Here is a 21,721-nt window from a genome sequence, read left to right on the forward strand (position 1 = left end):
AAATCATTTTTTTCCCCACAAGGATTTAAAATAGCTATTACATTTTGAGTCTGACCCTTGTGAAAAATGAGTATATGTCTTTCCAAGATTTGTGAAAGTTGGCACTGTCTCACATACTTTCTGGGCACAGTTTGTTTTTTGGGTTCCTTTTTCCATGGGTATTCAGAATAAATAGGAACTTGTTATTGAAGTGGGAAAAAATAGCATTACTGTAAAGCTGGTTACAGATACTGCTGGAAAGAATTTTATCATATGATTGGATATATTTTTCCAGTTAAACTTTAAAAAATTCTTAAGAGCCATTTTTCTTTCCAGCTTTCAGATGGCAAATGCAGTCTGAGGTTAGTGTGGTCATTTCTAGGGAATAAAGAAATTAGTAGCTTTGGTTTTGTAATACTCCCTAATGCTTATACCTGAAAGGAAGTATTTACTGAATATTTTAAGTGCCACGGTTAATGCCACTTTGTAATGTAGATTTGTATTGGATTTAAAACAACCTGAGAAATCATAATTGCTTTTTCTTAAGCCAGTGCCCACTGATGGCTCCTGCTAACCATGTAGCATACAGTAGCATTTAATACACTAAGAGTATTAATTCCTAGGGTAGTGTTTTTAAGTGTGATCTGTAGACTCATGATAGAGAGGTCCTGTCTTTCTCATAATTTACCATTTGTTTATAGTAATCATCCTATGTATTTCTTGATATGAATTATAATTTATTTTAGATGACTTTTTTTGTTTAAATACCTTGTTCCAGGGTTTTTCTCAAGAAAAAATTACCATTTTATTTGTTGTTGCCTGACTTTTCTGCAGTAGCAAGAAAAGATGGAATAATCAACTTCTTAGGTCGTTTTGCACTAGTAAAGAAGCCCTCAAAAAAAGTTTGAGCTCCATAAGTAGTCTTACTGTGTTTTGATTTTCTCCAAATAATTATTTAGGAAATGTTTGTTTTAAATATCTTAAGATCTTTGCATCTAATTTCTGTTAGTGGCATCATATTTTCCCCAGGTCAAGAACCTTGGTAATAACTGAACAGATTTAGGGAGGAAAAGGGAGAAGTCTGTCCTGGCAATTTTGACATCGAACCCTCTCTCAAATCAGCTTCTCTCTAATCTTGTTACTGCTGCCAGAGCCCCAGTCATCTTTTGTAAGCAATATTGGAGCTGCCTCCTAACTGAGCAATCTTGCCTTCTTACAATCCATTGTTCATGTTACTTAAGATTCAATGGCTGCCACACATACTCAAGATCAAGTCCATTCTCTCTTGAGTGCAGTAAGTGAGGCCTTTCATGATACTTTAGCCCTTCCTTATTTCTTTACTCAAATGTGAGGAACTAGTTGCAGTTTCCAGAGTGTAACTCATTTCACTCCAACTTAATGCTTTGTTAATTGCTATTTTTCTTTCAGATTCAGTAATACTTTGTATTAAGTATTAATTCAGCTGTGAAGTTTTGCAGACCTCCTCTTTATCTTATAGCCAGTTTCCTTTGTGTTCCTTGTCAAACAACAACAACAACAGCAGCAAAATTTCTCCTTTATATTTAGCTTAGAAAATTCCAGAAGCCCTTGTATTTGATTTAAGCTTGTATATTTTTGCAGGAAAGACACTGATGAGTGGTGTTTTTATAACTTTCAATGAACAAAGACTATGAGGCTTAAGGATCACATGTATAAACAGACAATGACTTGACAATCCGAGAAGCCAAATAATAACTACTATAATAATTGACCTAAAATGTCCAGGACTTCATTAATAACTGCCAGCTTCCTAATTTTTGTCCCGCTTCCAATTCGTAACCAACCTGTGAAAGCCAGATATACGCTCTAACCAATCACAGTACGCTGCCCCCACTTCTAGTTAGCCTGCCTACAGCTCCCCAGGCCAACAGCCTCCAATCAGAGCATACCTGATTTTCCATTATGAAACTTCACACTCGTCTACTTGTCTTTTAGTCTCTGTCAAGATGCAAATGACAATAGACGACTCCCCTGTTGTAGCAAGCACTGAATAAATAGCCTTTGCTTTTCTCTTTTGATTGATCTTCATTTATTTCCACAAGGGAAAAAAAAAAATCTGTGTTCGTTCTACATTTGTTTACATCTGAAGTGATTAATAATAAATATACTTTATAAACTGCCTTTATCTCTTGTGCTGTGTTTTTGTGGTTTCTACATATTTTATAAACACAGGTTTATACTTTATAAACATATAGCGACATATTTTAGAAAGGTGAAGACAGGTTTTGTCACAGGACTTTCTTGCTTTATGTCTTTACATTGAATGGAAAAAAAAAACCAAAAATCTTTCACTTAATAGTAAAGAATAAAAATCTAATCACATTTTAATCTTGAGATCTTTGTCTCAAATGTAGTTATTCATAGCTTTGTATTTTGTTTGTTAAATTGCAGTTTTAAAAAGTTAGGGATTTACATGAAATGCATATAATGTGAAGTTAGGTTTTGTTAAGAGTATCCTTTAATTTTTGTTTTTTAAAATACTATACATGAATGTGTTTCTTAATTTTTTGCACTTAGGAAGTTTGTTTGCTGTTTTTTATTTAACCTATTAATATATTTCATGTTTTTTAACTATGTGTATGTTCCTAAGGTAAACTCTGCTGGGTTTGGTGAATTATTTTTTAAAATAATCTGTTCACTAATTTTATGTAGGCCCTTTCACTGTAAAGATTACGAGAATGACAAAACCTATACCCTGTTTGTTTGTTTTTATATATATATATACCATCTCTCATATTACTAAGATTGAATGACAAATCAGGCTACTTTAAACAGTTTTGAAAGTATGGAAAGTATAGCTTTTTATCTGTTTGATGCTCTATTATGCTAAAGTCACTCCTTTATTTATTGTTTGAATTTTCTGTTAACAGATACTCCCTTCGGAGAGGCAGCTCCTTCACATTCTTAACACCTGGCCCCAACTGGGACTTCACTTTGGTGAGTAGATACCTGGGTTTTTATTTCAAGACATTAGATAGAATTAATTCCCCAGTTGTCTTTCAGTCTGTTATACAGCGCAGTGGTCTGTACTTCTCTGAGTGTCTTGAGGAACAGAATTCCTATAACCATCTTTGGCAGCCTAATTTAGTCCTTTTCTGCTAACAAGCTGTAATAACTTTTTGTTTCAAGTAAATATAAAACATTTTGCAAAGTACTCACATGTATTCATCTTTAACTCTATGCCATCCTTTCTCTTATTCCTTTCAATGTTAAATCTGATAATATATTATGAAACATGAAATTATTTGTATACATCCTCTATTGCCCTTTTTTCTTGGCTGAAAAATATAAAAATGCTTTATTGCATATTATGTATATATATTTAATATATATAATGAATGGTTTTCTGCTATTAATCATCTCAGCATAGAGGGACTCTTATTTTTATAGCAGGACTTTACAAAGGCATTTAATTTTGTGTGAAGTGACAACAGAAAATTGGTTCTTTTTGTGCTTAAAACTTGTTAGCTCATAATACATATATAAATAAAGTATGTACAAATAGATCATGATTCTTATGCTTATTTGGGAAAAATAGCAAAAATGATTCAAAATACAATTTCACATAAATGCATAAGTATGATCATATATGTGCTTTCTTCCCCTCAGTACAGTCTTATTTTGCTAGGCAGTTTCCTCCCCCTCTCTTCTTCTTCTCCATATTAGTCCATTCCCAGGCTCTGCTGTAACCGTGTCAACAGTACCATACGTATCCTTCTGTATTTTGCTCATATCATTAATATACACAAACAGGTTCACAGATAAATATACAAGCAGGATTTTTGGTTAGTTGGCTTTTCAAACCTGGGATCATATTATTCATAATTTCTGTATCTTCTGGGTATGACCTAGGGATCAATAAAATATTTTTTGAGTTCCATCACCTCAATTCTGATATATATTGTTCTTTCATGTCTTAGATCATTTTCCTAACGTCTTTTAGCTCAATTCAAAACTGTGTGTTATAATTTTGCTCTGCTTCTTTGAGCATTTCTTCCTGGTGTGCAATCATTTCCTAGGGGATAGATTCTGTTCCTTGTTTTCTTTTTTCATAGAGTGATATTGTGTAGAATTTGACTTTGAGAATTTTCTGTTCCATTTTAGTGTGAATTTAGTTTTCAACTTGTACACAAAATCTTGGCTCAGATAGCTTTTCTGACTTCACAGCCCTCCTTCGTGTTGTTTTTATGGTAGCTTGCTTTCTGAGACCGCCTGGCTCTATTACTTTCTCCACTTCTATCTGGACTTTGCCTTTCCTTTTTTTTTTCTTCTTCTTCTCTATTGGCCCTATCTTGCTCAATTTTGATTCAATTCCCAGCAGTTTCTCCTTACTGTGGGGCCAGGAAATTGAAGGGAACCCTAACTAGTCACTTAAGAGTTCCCAAGAGCTAAGCAGTGTAGATAACCTGAAAAGTTATTTTGAGATATGGGAGAATAAAGTGTTACTCATGGGTGCTTATTCAGTATGGATTAAGTACCAGAAATGGTAGATATATACACAGTTTTGCCACTGCTGGCACCAGCAGGGCTGAATGAAAGTGATAAATGATAAGTGGAAAGTACTGCAGGGACATGGCTGTTCACCTTCCAGTTAATCAATCCTGCCTCAGGCAACAAATCTTAATTACTTTGGGCCATGAGAAAAGGATTTTCTTTTTCTAGTGAAGACCTTGCCCCCAAGATAAATAATGTGTTCCTTTAAAAAAAAAAAAAAAAAACTGGCTGATTTTATATTTTAAAAATTTTTACTTTTTCTCTAACAAGTACCGACAGCCCTTGATTTACATAAGATTCTGTTCTGAAAAACTTAAGTAGTGTTTTAATAGGGTAGCCACTTCACAGCAGTGATGACTCTGTCAGGGGAGACTGTTTAGACAGGGGAGACTGTTTAGACAGTATCTATTCCAAAGACAATTCATGAACGTCCCTCCTCAAAATAATTTTCTTCTTAGGGCAGTGGCGCAATCTCATCTACTGCAACCTCTGCCTCCCAGGTTCAAACGATTCTCCTGCCTCAGCCTCTCAAGTAGCTCGGACTACAGGCATCTGTCACCACGTGCAGCTAATTTTTTTTTTTTTTTTTTTTTGTATTTTTAGTACAGTCGGGGTTTTACCACTTTGGCCAGGCTGGTCTTGAACTCCTGACCTCAGACTATCCCCCCGCCTCAGCCTCCTAAAGTGCTGAAATTGCAGACGTGAGCCACCGCACCCGGCCTCAAAGTAATTTTCTTGTGACTATCGCCAAAGGCTTAACTTTTTAAAATTGATTTTTCTAGTTTTCTAGAGTCTTTGTTTTGTGATGTAATATGCATTCCTTTTATATGAGAATGAAATCTCTTTTTTTCTTTTAGAAAAGAAAACGCAGAGAGAAAGATGATGATGTTGTAAGCCTTAGCAGCCTTGATCTGAAGGTAAGCCCTGCTGCCCTGTTAAAGAAAAGCGTTTGAAAATATGCAGATAGCATTTTATTTCTGTGCTACAAGAATAATGAATGCTGGTTTGGGTTTTTTTGGTTTGGGGTTTTTTTTTTTTTTTATTTCGTAAGTGCAAAAGTGAATAATATTAGCTCACAGACACCGTCTTTTTTGCTATTCTACTTCTTTGTTAAGAATGAGGGAGAAACTACTCTCAAAATATTAGGCTATAACTACTGATCGCAAACACAAATGCCTAAGGAGACAGGCTGTAATCTGTGCGAAGGAAGGAGGGACGAGAGGGCCAGTGGTGAAAAAGCCCCAGGTTCTAGCCCATTGTCACATGTAGGACTGTCAAAACCTGGATTTTTAAGTGAAATCTCCTGAATTTTAAATGTTGCGTCCATTTTTCTTAAAAAATACATGCAAGCAAAATAGCTTATCTGTAAGTCATATGTGGTCCATGGGCCTCAAGTATGTGACATAGGATAAACTAACACTCAGCACACACTTTAAAATACTTGAAGTTTTCTTATATGAAATTGTACTTAAGTCCAAAAACCTAGTATCTTTGGAATTACTAACATCATTTTTGCCGGTTGGCAAATTTTATTGTAGCATCTTGGTTTTGGAGAGTCTTTTTCTAAGGTTATAAAAGAGTTGTACATTTTTAAATGCGATTTTTAAAAATGTTTCATATTATGTTTAACAGCAGCAGCTGCTGTTTCTTTTTAAAGACGAGATATTTTCTAAAAGTTAAATTTTTATAATCTGCTCATCAACATTTTAGCAAATCCAGCAAGTCAGTTTTTTTCTTATTTTTAGTACACAGTGTCTTCATAGAAGAATTATGTGTTTTACGTTTTAGGCATTTTGCAAAACAGTTTTAGTTGCATTTAAAATATCTTGTATTCAAAAAAAGAAAAAAGTATGAAATGACAACCTTGATTATTTTTAGGTATGTTTCAAATCAAATCAAATACATAAATAGTATTTATAGTTTGCCACAGTAAAATACATGCTAAGCTTTAGCAATTATCAATATATGGATTATTTTGAAGCAAATCATAGATGTCATGTCCTTTCATCTGTAAATATTCCATTCTATTTATTATCTTTATTGTCTGAGATAAGAACTTTTTTTTTTTTTTTTTTTTTTTGAGATGGAGACTCGCTCTGTCTCCCAGGCTGGAGTACAGTGGTGCAGTCTCAGCCCCCTGCAACCTCAGCCTCCTGAGTTCAAGCGATTCTCTTGCCTCAGCCTCCTGAGTAGCTGAGACTACAGGTGTGTGCCACCATGCCCGGATAATTTTTGTATTTTTAGTAGAGATGGGGTTTTGCCATGTTGGCCAGGCTGGTCTCAAACTCACAGGTGTGAGTCACCATGCTGGGCCTCAGATAAGAACTTTTTAAAAACAATAAAATACACTTTCTACAAAACAGTACAAATAACAATAATTCCTTAATATCAGATTCAGTTCAGAATTCATGCATTTTCTTGAACCTGTTTGTGTGTTTTTGTGGGGTTTTTTGTTTAGTTTTTTGGTTTTTGGTTTTTTTTGTTGTTTTTTTGTTTTTTTTTTTTTGGTTTTGGATTCATTTTGTCTGTTTGTAGTCCAAATAAGACACATACATTGTGATTAACTATATCTCTTAAGTTTCTTTTAGTTCATTGGTTTCCCCTGTAACTATTTTCTTGGAATTTTTTGTTGTTGAAGAAACATGTCACGCAGGATTTTCCTATATATCTTTTTATAGCCTGAATATTTATGATTGCATCCCCATGATATCATTGACTGTGTTCCTCTTTTCCCTGTATTTCTGATAAGTTGGTAATTAGATCTAGAGACCTGATCCAGTGTGGTTTTTTTGGGCCGTGTACTTGCCTCAAAAAGTATATAATGCCTTTCTGTGATGCTCTCAAAATGGATTCTCGTTGCCTACATGCATTTTTTTCTTGGAGGTTGCAAGGTGATGACATGTCTTTATCAGACCTCTGTTTATTAACTGGAATACTTCTGTAAAGAGAAAATTCCCCTTATTAGTCATTTGATTACTCTGAAGTTCTGATTTATAGTCAGAGCAGAACAAGTGCTTGATTCTTTTCCTTTATCAGTTTTCAAAAATAATAAGTTCTATTCATTATCTTTCTCTGAAAGTAATGATTTTTTTTTCTTAGTATTATGAACTAATGCATATAAATACTTGTTTTACATGGATTCAGGGTTTTTTTTATTTTGTTTTGTAGAAAAGACAGGGTCTCACTATGTTGGCCAGGATGGCCTCAAATTCCTAGCCTCAAGCAGTGCTCCTACCTCAGCCTCCCAAAGTGCTGGGATTACAGGCATGAGCCACCGCACCTGGCCTCATTTCAGTTATTCTTACTGATGCCTCACATATCAGTCTTTGGCTGTTGGTTGCTATTTCAGGATGGTTCCTGTGTCTTTTGACATGACCTTTATCTCACATCTAGTGAGATAAGCCTCACATCAAGGAGGCTTAATAGCCTCCTTGCCTTTTAGGATGACAAATTATTGCAGATCCTATTTTTATGCTCTATGCCTGGAATCAGCCATTTCTAAAAGGAGTCTGGCTGCTTTGGGAAATGGTAGAGGCTAAAATCTGGGCATTAGTAGTACTCCCTTCTACTGGGTTAGTCATTGTTGGTAGGCCTTTTTAATGAATAGGGCTAGGAGATAAATCTAATTTAAAAAAACAAAATAGGAATTTATATTGAAATTTCAAATTCCAAGATAAAGGGATTTAACTTAATCTTATCAGTCTTACTATGTAGAGTTCCTTCAACTTCACCAAAAGTCCAGAGACACTGATTTAATTATACATTTGATTTATACCACAGTTCAAAGACAACAGCTTGCATAACTATTAATGATTACTGAAAACGTTTTCTGTTTTCTTGCATTTTTCAGCTTTTTTTAAACCTTTAGGTTGTAACATAGTAGGGATGAACAGTCAAATTACTGTACTTTTAAATTATTACACTAACTTCTGTGTGTAATTACACCAACAGCTCATTTGGTTTTTAAAAAATTTTTGTCGTTTAAGAATTACTGCTTTTTAAATTTATCTTATAATTGTGTGACAAAATTATGTAGAATTTTGAAGTCATTCTAGAGGATTCTTGTTCCTATTCCTGACTCTTCTACCCTACTCCCTCTTTCAGATGAAATCTTTTTTTTTAATTTTATGGTTTATTCTTCCACTTTTAAAATACATAAGCAACTGGCCGGGCGCGGTGGCTCAAGCCTGTAATCCCAGCACTTTGGGAGGCCGAGGCGGGTGGATCACAAGGTCAGGAGATCGAGACCACAGTGAAACCCCGTCTCTACTAAAAATACAAAAAATTAGCCGGGCGCGGTGGCGGGCGCCTGTAGTCCCAGCTACTCAGGAGGCTGAGGCAGGAGAATGGCGGGAACCCAGGAGGCGGAGCTTGCAGTGAGCCGAGATCGCGCCACTGCACTCCAGCCTGGGCAACAGCGTGAGACTCCGTCTCAAAAAAACAAAAACAAAAAAAAAAAAAAAAAATACATAAGCAACTATGTATATATATGCATATATATATAGTATTCCACTTTATTGGATGAACTGTATGTAGCATACTGTCTTTCATTATGTTTTGTTTGTATGTTTGCTCTTTGCTTTGGTATATCTTTTGATATTTAGGTAGGTTTGTGTTTTTGTTCTAATGGTTATCTTTATACTGATACCTTATGTAATGCCTTTTGGGCTACTATAAATGGGTTAATCCCTATGAGCAGTATTTTAGTTAACTAGTACTTCTCCCTGCCTTCTTTCTCTTCTGATTTGAAGTACTATTGCTTGACTTGTAGTTATAACTATGCATTTAAGGCAGGAAGTGAGCTTATTTTACTTTTCATGTACATTCACCACTTTCCTCCCATTTTTAAAAATAGTTTGTCAGAGCTTTTAGCCATTACAAGCTATACTGTAGACCCTGCTAACCATCAGGTAGTGTTAGTTCTGTGGGTAAATATATATTTAATTCTCAGCACCAGTCCTCATGTTGAGTCCTTTCTAGTTTTTTTGTTGTTGTTTGTTTTTTGTTTTTTGTTTGTTTGTTTGTTTTTGTTTCTGAAGCTCATTCTCTAGTACAGGGGTCAGCAACCATGACCACAAGCCATATGTGACTGGTCTGTCAATGTTTTGTTTATAGCTGCCTTCGTAAACACTGCAGCATCTGGGCTGAGCAGTTGTGACAGGAACCATAGGACCTATAAAGCCAAAAGTATTGACTTTCTGGCCCTTCGCAGAAGTTTGCTGACCCCTGCCCTGGAGTTGAGTAGATTCTCAGGCAGTGTTCGTGGTGTTCCCCAAGTACTTGCACGTTGCATGTTCTTTTCAGTTTGTTTGCAACCTTTATACTTGAAGATTCATTTGGATGCATATGAAACTCCTGGCTCACCTTTTCTTTCATTGAGTATATTTAACATTTTACTCCATCGTGTTCTGGCATAAAATATGTCTGTTCAAAGTCATAATAAATATGTAGTTTCAGGTCATCTTTTGTTTTAGGAACTTTTTTTTTCTCGAATTATACTTTTTGGTATATATTCTGTTTCCCCTCTGTACCCTTTATATTATGTTGGATCTTCATCTTTTTTTTTTTTTTTGAGACAGAGTTTCGCTCTTTTTGCCCAGGCTGGAGTGCAATGGCGCGATCTCGGCTCACCGCAACCTCCGCCTCCCGGGTTCAAGCGATTCTCCTGCCTCAGCCTCCCAAGTAGCTGGGATTACAGGCATGTGCCACCACCCCGGCTAATTTTGTATTTTTAGTAGAGACGGGGTTTCTCCATGTTGGTCAGGCTGGTCTTGAACTCCCGACCTCAGGTGATCCACCTGCCTTGGCCTCCCAAAGTGCTGGGATTACAAGCGTGAGCCACCGCACCCAGCGGATCTTCATCTTTTAAAATCTTTTCTATTTATTACTTTTTCTCAAAACTTTTTATCTTTTTATTTTTAAAGCCATCCTCCTTTTTTCCCTAATGCATTAAGCATTGTACTTTTCAGTCTGAAATAATTTTTTTATTTTTAATTCTTAGTTCTATTACCTCTCATTTCAATTCCTTCTCCAGTCACCTAATTTCTGAGTCTTACGTTTTTTCATAGCTTCTGTAATTTTCTTAATTTACTTCACGCTGTAGAGACATAATTCTACTCCAGTCTCTCTTTCTTTATAATAGTGTTAAGTGGAATTCTTAATATTTCTGTTGCTCATTTTTCAGTGCAGTAAGTTTCCTGTATGGTGAGAAGAATAGGCCAGAATAGCCTTTTCAGCTTCATAACTCTAGAGCTCCCTCTTGTGTTATGTTCACAAGGTGAATTTTTCAAAGTATGGTTTCATCCTTTCTGGGATCTTTTCTGCTCCCTTTCTCTTTTATCTAGAACTTTTCTTGTCTTTGCTTCTGTTGCCCTGTTCTTCTCAGTCTGGAGTCTACTCCTAGGAGTTTTTTCGCAGAGAAGTATCAGTTTCGAGAGTTTACATGGGCCAGACTGCTCCAGCACCTATTTGCATAGCATTGTTCTTGCTCTCAGCCTGAGAACAGGATCCTTCAGAGCCTTTCCCAGATTAGGCTGCTATTCTGGGACTAATATGCCATTGAGGCTTCAGGGGAGGTTGAAGGGATTCTCCTGTTCTCGGGGCCATCAGAAAAGCCCCGTGCCATCCCTCTGCCTCATCATGCACAAATGCTAATACTTTGTGGGCCTCATAACTGTCTGATTTGTCACTCTGCTCATATTTTGAGGTTTAAGAGTAATCTTTCTCTGTGTCGTGGATTTTATTTGTGGGTTTTCCTTTTTTTTTTTTTTTCTTTTTGGTTATGCTAGTTGCTCTGTTTTGTTTTTTTTCTTTAAAAGTAAAGACCTGTCAAAGAATTAACTTATTAATGAGTTACCCAATATTATAGAAAAGCTGATCAAAGGACTAGCACATACTGACATACACTAATCACTGAAGGAAAGAATGGTGGACTGAGATTACCAGATTATATATAAAATATTAATATCCTCATCTGCATCTCTACCTACAAAATTTATTTGCATTGCCATGAGTTTTCTACAGAGTTAACTTTTACCTTTTCAGAGCTATAGAAAACCCTGCTCAGTAACAAATAGTGAATCAAACAAAAGGCTTGAAGTTCTGATGATCCCAGTAGCATTAAACTGTATTTATACTTTGAAAATAATGATTGGCTAAAACAGAGATACTCAACCCTGGCTGCAGGTCAGAGTCACCTGAGGGCGGCTTGTGTAGCAGGAGAAATGTGCTATGGGACCCTATTCCAGACCAATTCCATATATGAATGCAGGAATAGGGGAGGAAATGAGGATAGGTGACATTGGGACCTAGGAACATTTGATTTTTCTTTTTATTTTTTAAAGATACCAGGTGATTCTCCTGTATAGCCAGAGTTAAAAACTAGAATGAGCCGGGCGCGGTGGCTCAAGCCTGTAATCCCAGCACTTTGGGAGGCCGAGGTGGGCGGATCACGAGGTCAGGAGATCGAGACCATCCTGGCTAACACGGTGAAACCCCGTCTCTACTAAAAATACAAAAAGAAATTAGCCGGGCGTGGTGGCGGGCGCCTGTAGTCCCAGCTACTCCGGAGGCTGAGGCAGGAGAATGGCGTGAACCCGGGAGGCGGAGCTTGCAGTGAGCCGAGATCGCGCCACTGCACTCCAGTCTGGGCGACACAGCGAGACTCCGTCTCAAAAAAAAAAAAAAAACTAGAATGAGACATTCTTAAAGTTATTACTCCCTCCCCCTGATTTTTGCCTGGACTTACATCTAAATACAACAGTTTTTATGTAATAAGCTAAACATAATCTGTTAGTACGATTATTTGATGCCTGTTGCTAGGAGCCATTCTACTTTATTTGCTTCCGTGCCTGAGATATATATATATATATATAAAAAATAGATACTCAGTAAATATTGAATGAATGAATGAAGTATTAATAATACAGGTCAAATGAATGACATAAGACCTTGGACTTACATAAGCATGTAACATGATCATTGTATTATGTATTTGGACTTTGGATATCTTATATGAAGAATTTAACTCTGATGCCAATTGAAGTTTCATGTTATGGATCATTAGCTATTTTGTCTTGAAGCTGTGATTGTTTATCAGATTTTTCTCTAGGTAAAATTTCAGCCTTGTCTTATTGGGCTGACTTGCCTCTGTATTATATATACAATTATTCATTTTTAAAAGAACGTAGTATTAGTTTTCCAAATGTGTTTCTCAGCTATGTATGTTAGCAACTACAACCTTTCCTTTTTATTTTGATAGGAAAGAGTCAAAAGTGATTGTTGACTTTGTTAATGTGAAATAACACTGGCACGAGTAATACTGAGCATATTTTTGTGACTTTTAAGTTCTTTAACTCTGATAGTTAATGATCATAACACAAACCAGAACACTTCTAAAAAAAGATTTTAAAGTATGTTCTTTTTCTGAAGCTTCAAATTTAGGATCTCAGTTTCCCTAGAAGTTAAAAGGCTATGTGTATATATATACACACATACACATATATATAGACATATACACACACATATATATATATATATATATTTTTTTTTTTTTTTGACACAGAGTTTTGCTCTTGTTGCCCAGGCTGGAGTGCAATGGCTCCATCTCGGCCCACTGCAACCTCCGCCTCCCAGGTTCGAATGATTCTCCTGCCTCAGCCTCCCAAGTAGCCGGGCTAATTTTGTGTTTTTAGTAGAGGCAGGATTTCACCATGTTGGTCAGACTGGTATCGAACTCCTGACCTCACGTGATCCACCTGCCTCGGCCTCCCAAAATGCTGAGATTACAGGCGTGAGCCACTGCGCCCAGCCTGGGGGTTATATTTTGAGTATTGGTATACTCTGCCATTTTTAGATTAAACATAATAATAAGTGTTTTAGTCCTAATAAAATAACATATAAATGATAAATAATTTTAAAAGCATTGTGATTGCTTATAATTATAATAATGTCTTGGCAGTTTCTGACTTAACATTCCAAACACCACTTTGGAGAAACAACCTCTTTAGAACCATGACAGGTAATTTGATAATGTTGCAAGGCACAGATTTGAATAGTGTGAAGCTAGCTGGCATGTGAAACCTAGTGACTTATCTAGCTTACTGTTGCCCTCCACCTGCACTTTGACTTAGCTATGATTTCTACTGGTTGCCTTATAAGATAACAAAACATTGTTTTGCTGTGACAGAGGTCCAAAAAAGAAAGCCAACTGCTGGTTCAGGTGTTGATATAAGAAAATGGTGCTCTTGGCCAAAAATATAAAAGTTAAATACAAAACAATTATTCCCAATTAGTGCTCTGAGAAGCCATTGAACAACACAGAGCTATTTATCTTTAAGCTTAATCATTCCTAGACTGCAATGCATTTAAATACTTATGTCTCCTTTTTAGTATATGAATACATTGTTCTGGCAAAAAATTGAAACTGTTTTTTTAAAGACCTCTTTTACTGCCTTCAACCTCTGAAGTATCCAGTTATTGTTTGATGTTTGTCCAGGTCATTTTGTTTTTATTTATCTATTTTCACACAGTATGTGTAATGACTACAGATATGTGATTATCGTGTATATATGCTACAGCTTGCTTTTTTAAATTTATGTTTTATTGGCACATATAAAGCAGGCTCCCTAATTCTTCTTGGTTGCTATATTGTATTCCATAGTGTGTTAAGGTACCATAATCTATTTAACCAGTCTTTTAAGACTGGCTATTTTTTGTATATTTCTTATTTTTTTCATATTAAAAACAGTGCTGCAGTTTACCTTCTTGTGCACAAGGAGGGACCATGTTTGTGTCTCTATTATAGATGTTTAGAAGTGGGTTGCAAGTTTTAGTTTTGTTAATATTGTCTATTTGCCTTCCAAAATGTTTGGCAAATGGATACTTTTCTATCAGTTTATGATAATATTCATACCCGAGTACCCATTTCAACTCTATATTTTCCCTAGTATTTTAATTTTTACCAACTATTGGGATAGACAACCTGACAGGAAATCAATAAGGAAGTAGAAGACTTAACACTCAGACCAAATGGACCTAACAGACATACAGAGCACTTCACCCAACAACAGTAGATTATACATTCTTCTCAAGTGCATATAGAACATTCCAGGATAGACCATATGTCAGGCTGCAAAACAAGTCTTAATACATTTATAAAGATTGAAATCATACAGACCATTTTTTTTAAACACACAGAGTGAAACTAAAAAGCAGTAACAAAAGGAAATTTAAAAATTTATAAGTATGTGGAAATTAAACAACTCATTATTATAAACAACCAATGAGTCAAAACAAATCACAAGGGAAATTAGAAAATACCTTCAAATGGAAATGAAAACACAACATGCTAAAACTTACGGAATGCAACAGAAGCATTGCTGAGAGAGACACTTACAGGTGTAAACACTTTACATTAAAAAGTAAGAAATATCTCAAATCAGTACCCTAACTTTATTCCTTAAGGAGGTAATAAAAAGAAAAGCAGTCTTAACCCAAAGCTGGCAGATGGAAGGAAATTAATTAAAAACGGTGGAATAAATATAGAATCAAAAAAACAATAGAGTAAAACCACAATATGGTTCTCTGGAAAGATTAACAAAATAAACCTTTAGGTAGACTGACTAAGAAAAAAAGAAGACTCAAATTAGTAAAATGAGAGTGGGGATATTACTACCATATTGTATGGAAATAAAAAGCACAATATTAATAAAAGTACTGTGAATAATTGTATGCCAAAAAGTGGATAATCTAGATGAAATGGACAAATTCCTAGAAACACACAATCTACCAAGACTGAATGATGGAGAGAAAATCTGACTAAACCTATAACTAGTAAAAAGATTGACTCTGTAATCAAAAACCTCTCCACAAAGAAAAACTCTGAATGAGATGGCTTTACTGGTAAATTCTACCAAACATTTAGAAAAGAATTAACATTAATCCTTCTCATACTCTTTCAGAAAATCAAAGAAAATGGAATACTTTCTAAGCCATTCTAACAGATCAGTATTATCCTGATAACCAAAGCCAACACAACAAGAAAAGAAAACTATAGACCAACGTCATTTCTCAGCTGCTGGCAGGTTAGGCATTCACCAGTGGCAGTGACTAAAGCAGCCTTGGTAGCGCCCCTGCTGATGGAGTACACTGAACCTTCATGCCTGCCTTCGTGGCTCCTGTGCTCACGGGTCTATTGCACCAGCACTGGAATCCACAACGTAAATCACTGGCACCTTAGAGTCTTCAATAAGCATTAACATGAGAGACAAGGGTCCTTCCACTTTGTGGCTGTTCTCATAGGCCCATCCATATGCCTCTTCTCCAAAACTGATTTCTACCTTTTCATTCTTGGTTCCTTCCAAGCTCCTGACCAATCAATCAGCCACCCCATTTGCCACTGCCCAGGAGCCTTTGTCTGTCTGTATGTCACGCCATTTCTCCCTTCACACAGTGAACAACCAAGTGCACTGCTGACACTGGAAGTGTTCTCCTTTGCCACTCTCTTTAGGATTACCCCTGAATGGGATGCAGTGTAGTAGTGGTCCATTGTCTGCTCATAGCAACATATGAAGCTAATTCATGTGTGAATGAGGGCCCGATTTTTCTCTCAGTGGTTTTAGAGACCTACTCCACCCCTAAATGAGGAGTTGAAGGAGAAGTACCAGTGTAATGTACTAGGTTACATGGCAGTCTGGGCCATCTATTCATGTTATTTACTGGTGCCCTTTGGTCTTCCTTAAGCCAATCACAAATGGACCATTTCCTTTGTATAACAGATTGCTGCTGTACTTCCCAACCTTCTGACTCAGTTGATTTGACCCTGTTTGTTTTGGGCACCTCTGCTAGCACAGTTAAATGATGTCCGTAGCCAGGGCCTCACTCTAACTAGGTCCGCCCCACACCTGGGGCTTCTTTTCAAATCGGAGTCATTTTCTGCCGTGGAAGGCATAGCTTTGCTCTGGAACCCTAAGGCTCTGCATTGCAGTTCTCTTCCTGGCCTTGCCAGAGCATCACACAGCATCTTTGTCTACCGTAAATACCCCAACCTTGATGTGATGTGCCAGGTCATATGGCCTGAACAGCAGGGCAGTTTGCACCAGAGCCTGGAGGCCCTGCTACAGAGACTTCTGTTGCTCTGGGACCTCCTCAAAACTATCACAGCGACATTCCCAAATATAGCAGATACTCCCTGCAGAAGATGAAGAGTCCTGCTAGTACTGTGCCTAGGAGATGCAAGGTGCAACACCTGTCCTTTCCTGTACAGGGGAGATCCCAGAAAGCCCCAGGTCGTTGGATCTATTAAAACTTTTCCAACATGGCAACCCCTGAATTTTTGTGGCATGCGTTTGATTTACTGGGATATCCAAAATACTTTCCACTTCCTATTCACCAGGTCTTTTTCGTATAATGTTATTAATATAATGGACCTGTATGATGTTCTGTGGAATATCCAGGTCCTTGCTGACTTCGTGACAGAAAACAGAAAGTGAACAGCTTCAGGACATGAGCAAACACAGGCTACTGTCCTGCACACCTAAAAGCTAATTACTTTTGACCCTTCTTACTAATGGGGATTGAAAAGAGCACATAGGCCTGATCAGTAACGATAACCATGTAACAAATGCTAGATGATTCGTTGGTCTGCTCCAGTAGACTCGACATGTTGCACAAAGCAGCTGAGGTTAGAACTACCACTTAAGTTTACAGTGGTTCACTGTCATTTACCACAGTCCATCTCATTATTGTAAGAGGCACTCAGATAAATGGAATGAGAATCTAGTGAGACCATCACTTGTGCAGTCTGTAACTTTGATGGCTAATCTCTGCATTTTCTCCTGGTGTGCAGTACTGCTTCTGACTTACCATCCTGGCCCAGGTGTAAGGGGTGAAATTTCAGGGACTCCAGCTTAGCTATTCCCACCATGGTGCTGAGAAGATTATGAAAGTTCTCTCAGCTGCTTTTTCAAATCTTTTAAAGCAATTAACCAAAGCCAGCCAACACTACAGTCATTACAATTACCACTGCCCCTCTCTTGTTCATTTGCCACCACTACTATGTAAGGCATTGCCTCACTACTCGGTGTCTCATCCCTATTCATACCTGTAGGCCTTGTCAGCATTTTACTAGTGAGTGAGTCTGTTTCAGAGTCCCATCCTGTGTTTCTGATCTCTAGGACCAATCTCAGTGTCCATATTTTAGCCTAGGTTCTCCCTCCAGAAATCAGAGCCTAAAACAAGGACTCATTGACAGGTGGTCTTTCTTGAGGTATGATCCCAGGAAACAAGCTGGGGAAGTGAAAGAGAGGAGGCCCATGCACTGTCTAATTAAGTTGTCACTACCGTGGGCAGTGGGGTAGATCTCACTGGAACCCTCTGAAGAGCTGTGTAAAACACACCACAGACTTCTCCTCTCAAGGGACTGAAGAGGGGAGCTTTTATCCTGCAGCTCCTGTGCTCCATTAGTCAACAAGTGGCCTTTCGGGTGTCCATCTTACACACTCATGGCTACACGTGTGCATATGCCACACAGCAGCATCCAAGAAGCCCAGGGTGGAAGGCAAGAGATACACAGTGCAGCTGAGGCAGGGGACTGTGGGGTCACTCCTGTGGGGAGCCAGTTGCTATGGCAATGTCAAATTGGGCTGAGAAAACAGGAGGCTGGGCACAAGACACAATATCGTTTTGTCTTTAGTTTGGGGCCTTAACTGAAGTTCAGGGAAAAATGGGAGGAATCCCATTCCTGTTACAGAAGAATAAAGTGGTCTTACGTTTTACCGGAAGTTATTCGTTACCTGAGATAAAAAGTCACCACTAACAGTGCTGATATCCCATTGGATTGGCTATTTGTGTTGTCATCGCACAAAAGAACCATTGTTTTGACAATACCAAACTTACTAGCGTATGAGACTATTTTGTTTAAAGTGTGTCTAATAATACTTAATTGGTCTGAACTGATTTTTTTTCCCCCAAAATCAAATTCTTAGGACTAAGCTTGGAGACTCAAATCCACATATAACTTCATTACTAATTTCTTTCATACTCATCCAGTTCAAATGTAACTCTTTTTGTTTTTAAGTTATTACTACATATTTTGGAACTCTGGTTTCTTAAAAGTTCCACTTTTCAATTAATACTTCCTTTTCAGTAAGATTTAAAATTTTTTTTAACTAACCTATTTTTAGTGAGATACAGAGTATATGCTTGTAATCTTGAACTCTAGAGTTTTAAAATGGAATGTAGTTTTCTCATATTTAGAAAAAGTTCTTACAACATTTCTTGTGAATTGTGGAATCTTTTTCATATACTTGTATCATTTTAAAATATATGTTTAATTTTGTAATATAAGGCATGAAGGTTGTACAAAGACTGACAATACAGATTTTACTGGTCATATTTTTCCACAAATTAAGAACTTGTTTATGTAGTCATTTATATAATGTCCTTAAAAATACAAAGTTAAAAACAGGTTGACAATTGCATTTCACCGTATCTCATGCAGAGGGCAGCAGAGAGCTTAGATTTTGTTTTCTCTTTGCCTGTAATATGGCTTCCCTAGTCTAATTTCCAATTGCTTGTTATTGTTCCAGGTAAAAGTAAATAATAATGCCTAGACCAAAAAATTTAATGATTATTCCTAAGCTCTAATTTATTTCTAAATTCCAAACAGTTTTTCACTTGAAAGGGGGAGAACAGGTAAGTAATCTAATACTCCTTTTCTATACATAAGAGAAACATTATCTTTCTCTTTACATAACTCAGTTAAGTTTATAAATTCTAGATGTTCTGCACAAAAGATGCTAACCAATCTGTGCCTCAGTTATGCCGTTTGTAGAAAGTTATACCGTTTGTAGAAAGTTATACAAATAGTTGCTGTTGGCCAGGCAGGGTGGCTCATGCCTGTAATTTCAGCACTTTGGGAGGCTGAGGCAGGTTGGATCACTTGTGACCAGGAGTTCGAGACCAGCCTGGCCAACATGTTGAAACCCTGTCTCTAGTAACATTACAAAAATTAGCCAGGCATGGTGACACACTCGGGAGGCTGAGGCATGAGAATCACTTGAACCCAGGAGGCAGAGGTTACAGTGAGCTGGGATTGTGTCACAGCACTCCAGCCTGGACAACAGAGCAAGACTCTGTCTTTAAAAAAAAAAAAGGAAAGAAAAAAAACTCTTCTGGGCCAGACATGGTGGCTCACGCCTGTAATCCCAGCACTTTGGGAGGCCAAGGCAGATGGATCACCTGAGGTCAGGAGTTCAAGACCAGCCTGACCAACATGGTGAAACCCCATCTCTACTAAAAATACAGAAATTAGCCAGGCATGGTGGCGCATGCCTGTAATCCCAGCTACTCGAAGGCTGAGGCAGGAGAATCGCTTGAAACCGGGAGGCAGAGGTTGTGGTAAGCTGAGATCATGCCATTGCACTCCAGCCGGGGCAACAAGAGCAAAACTCCATCTCAAAAAAAAAAACAAAACTCTTCTAAACTTAAACAACTGGAACTATTTTATTATCTTTTTACCTACCTCATGTCTTGTTATAAAAAGGCTATAAGGCAGCTAATCTCTCAAACGGTTTTATGGTTTCCTCCTCTATAAAAGTATTGGCAATTTAGTGAACGCCACTAGCCTGGGACTCAGGAGACTTTGGTTTTAAACTTAGTCTACTGTTAAGTCAGCTAACATATACTGAGCACTCAGTGTGTCTCAGAACATGTGCTGAAGGTTTTACATGGGTTATCTTAATCCAGACAGTGTCACAACAGCTGAGCAGACCAGAGTCAGGTCTGTTAAGCCACTGATTAACGAGGTACCTTTGGACAAGTTTCTTAAACTTGGTCAGTCCTAGTTTCCTCCATCTCTAAAACTGAGATAGTAAGTACTTCATAGAGTTGATTAAATAAGATAACGTGTATAGAACTCTAGCACAAAGTAGACCTTAAATTTTTCTTCTATTTTTCACCACCACCCGTTAAGTTTCCTTGTGAGAAAACTAAAGAGGATGGGTGAATGATCTCAGAGGACCTGTTTAGCCCTCCGATTTTATGTAGCATTGTGACAAGGCTCAAGATTCTTGAGTCTAGTTGAACTTCCAGATGTTCATCATTCCTTTTTTAGATGCTGTCTACATTTAGATCCCAAACCTGCACATTCAAAATGAAACTAAGATTTTAGTGTTGGTGAGCTGGGGCTTTTGTGAGCATGGCTGTCATCAGTATACCCTTTCTGTTTTCTATTTCTGTTTCTACATATAAGACTTCTACCTTTGCCTCTTGGGTCCCCAGCTGAAGGAGAAAATGAAAGATACCCCTTCTCCTCATTATCTTGGCTCATTTCTGTCGGAACTAAGTGGGAAAACAGTTTCAAGAAAGACATTGGGTAAGAATCCCAGGAGAACTCCCAGCTGCTTCTTTCCTAACTCCCACTGCACGTAATCCTTTATTCCCTTAGAAACTATGTGGCCGTAAAGTGTGGCCTTACTTACGCCGTATTTTAACTGATGAAGCTAACTGAACTGGACTGCTGGGGTCTAGCCTAGGCTGTTCATATTAGCTCTGAGAAAGTATGCAGATCACTGTTCGTAAAATTAGGAGTCCACAATTGCTCAGGTGCTTCTGCTTTCATGCTATGTGGAAATATCTTCTACAGTCATCCACTCTTAAGGCCAACCACATCACACATACTGCCCAGGGCAGACTGGACAAGAGAGAGTAGATGATGAAACAGAGCCAATCTCCATTACTTTAAAAAATAAGACAGAAAGATGAATTATTACCATCATCTCATGTATAAAACACACGTAGCTACAGAAGGGCAGTGGTGGTCCTTCCTGCAAGAAGTAGCAACTCTCCTGCAAACCTTAGGCAATGACTTTTTATAGATTATTCGTCTTTATAAATAGTCTGCGCCCACTATTCTTCTGTATTCACTCTTCAACCCCTGTAATTTGCCTCTATCTTTACTCCACTGAAATAGCACACTTGAGATTCTCATTAAACTTGTAATCACTAAATCTGTGGCTTTTTTCTTACCCTCCTTAACCTCTTTGCTGTAATTAACATTTTTTTCTTCCCTTGGCTTTTGCTTTGTTTCTTTCCTTCTAACTACTCCTTTTGCAAAATTCTTTTTCCCTTGGCTTTCCTCCAAAGTTAGATCCTTGGACCATGTTCTTTTTGTCCAAGTTTTCTCTCCTAGGCATCTCATTCACTCCCA

General features: G+C 37.4%; 1 protein-coding gene across 1 annotated transcript in view; it reads left to right on the plus strand.

Moving 5' to 3' along the window:
• Nucleotides 1–21,721, plus strand: part of NET1 (neuroepithelial cell transforming 1) — a 42,839-nt gene that overhangs the window by 7,807 nt on the left and 13,311 nt on the right. The window contains exons 2-3 of the mRNA XM_005564552.3: nt 2,889–2,955; nt 5,370–5,429. Coding sequence (XP_005564609.3) covers nt 2,889–2,955; nt 5,370–5,429 — 127 coding nt within the window. The remainder of the gene's footprint in view (nt 1–2,888; nt 2,956–5,369; nt 5,430–21,721) is intronic.

The sequence above is a fragment of the Macaca fascicularis genome, chromosome 9, assembly GCF_037993035.2.
Source record: "Macaca fascicularis isolate 582-1 chromosome 9, T2T-MFA8v1.1".
Lineage (NCBI taxonomy): Eukaryota > Metazoa > Chordata > Mammalia > Primates > Cercopithecidae > Macaca > Macaca fascicularis.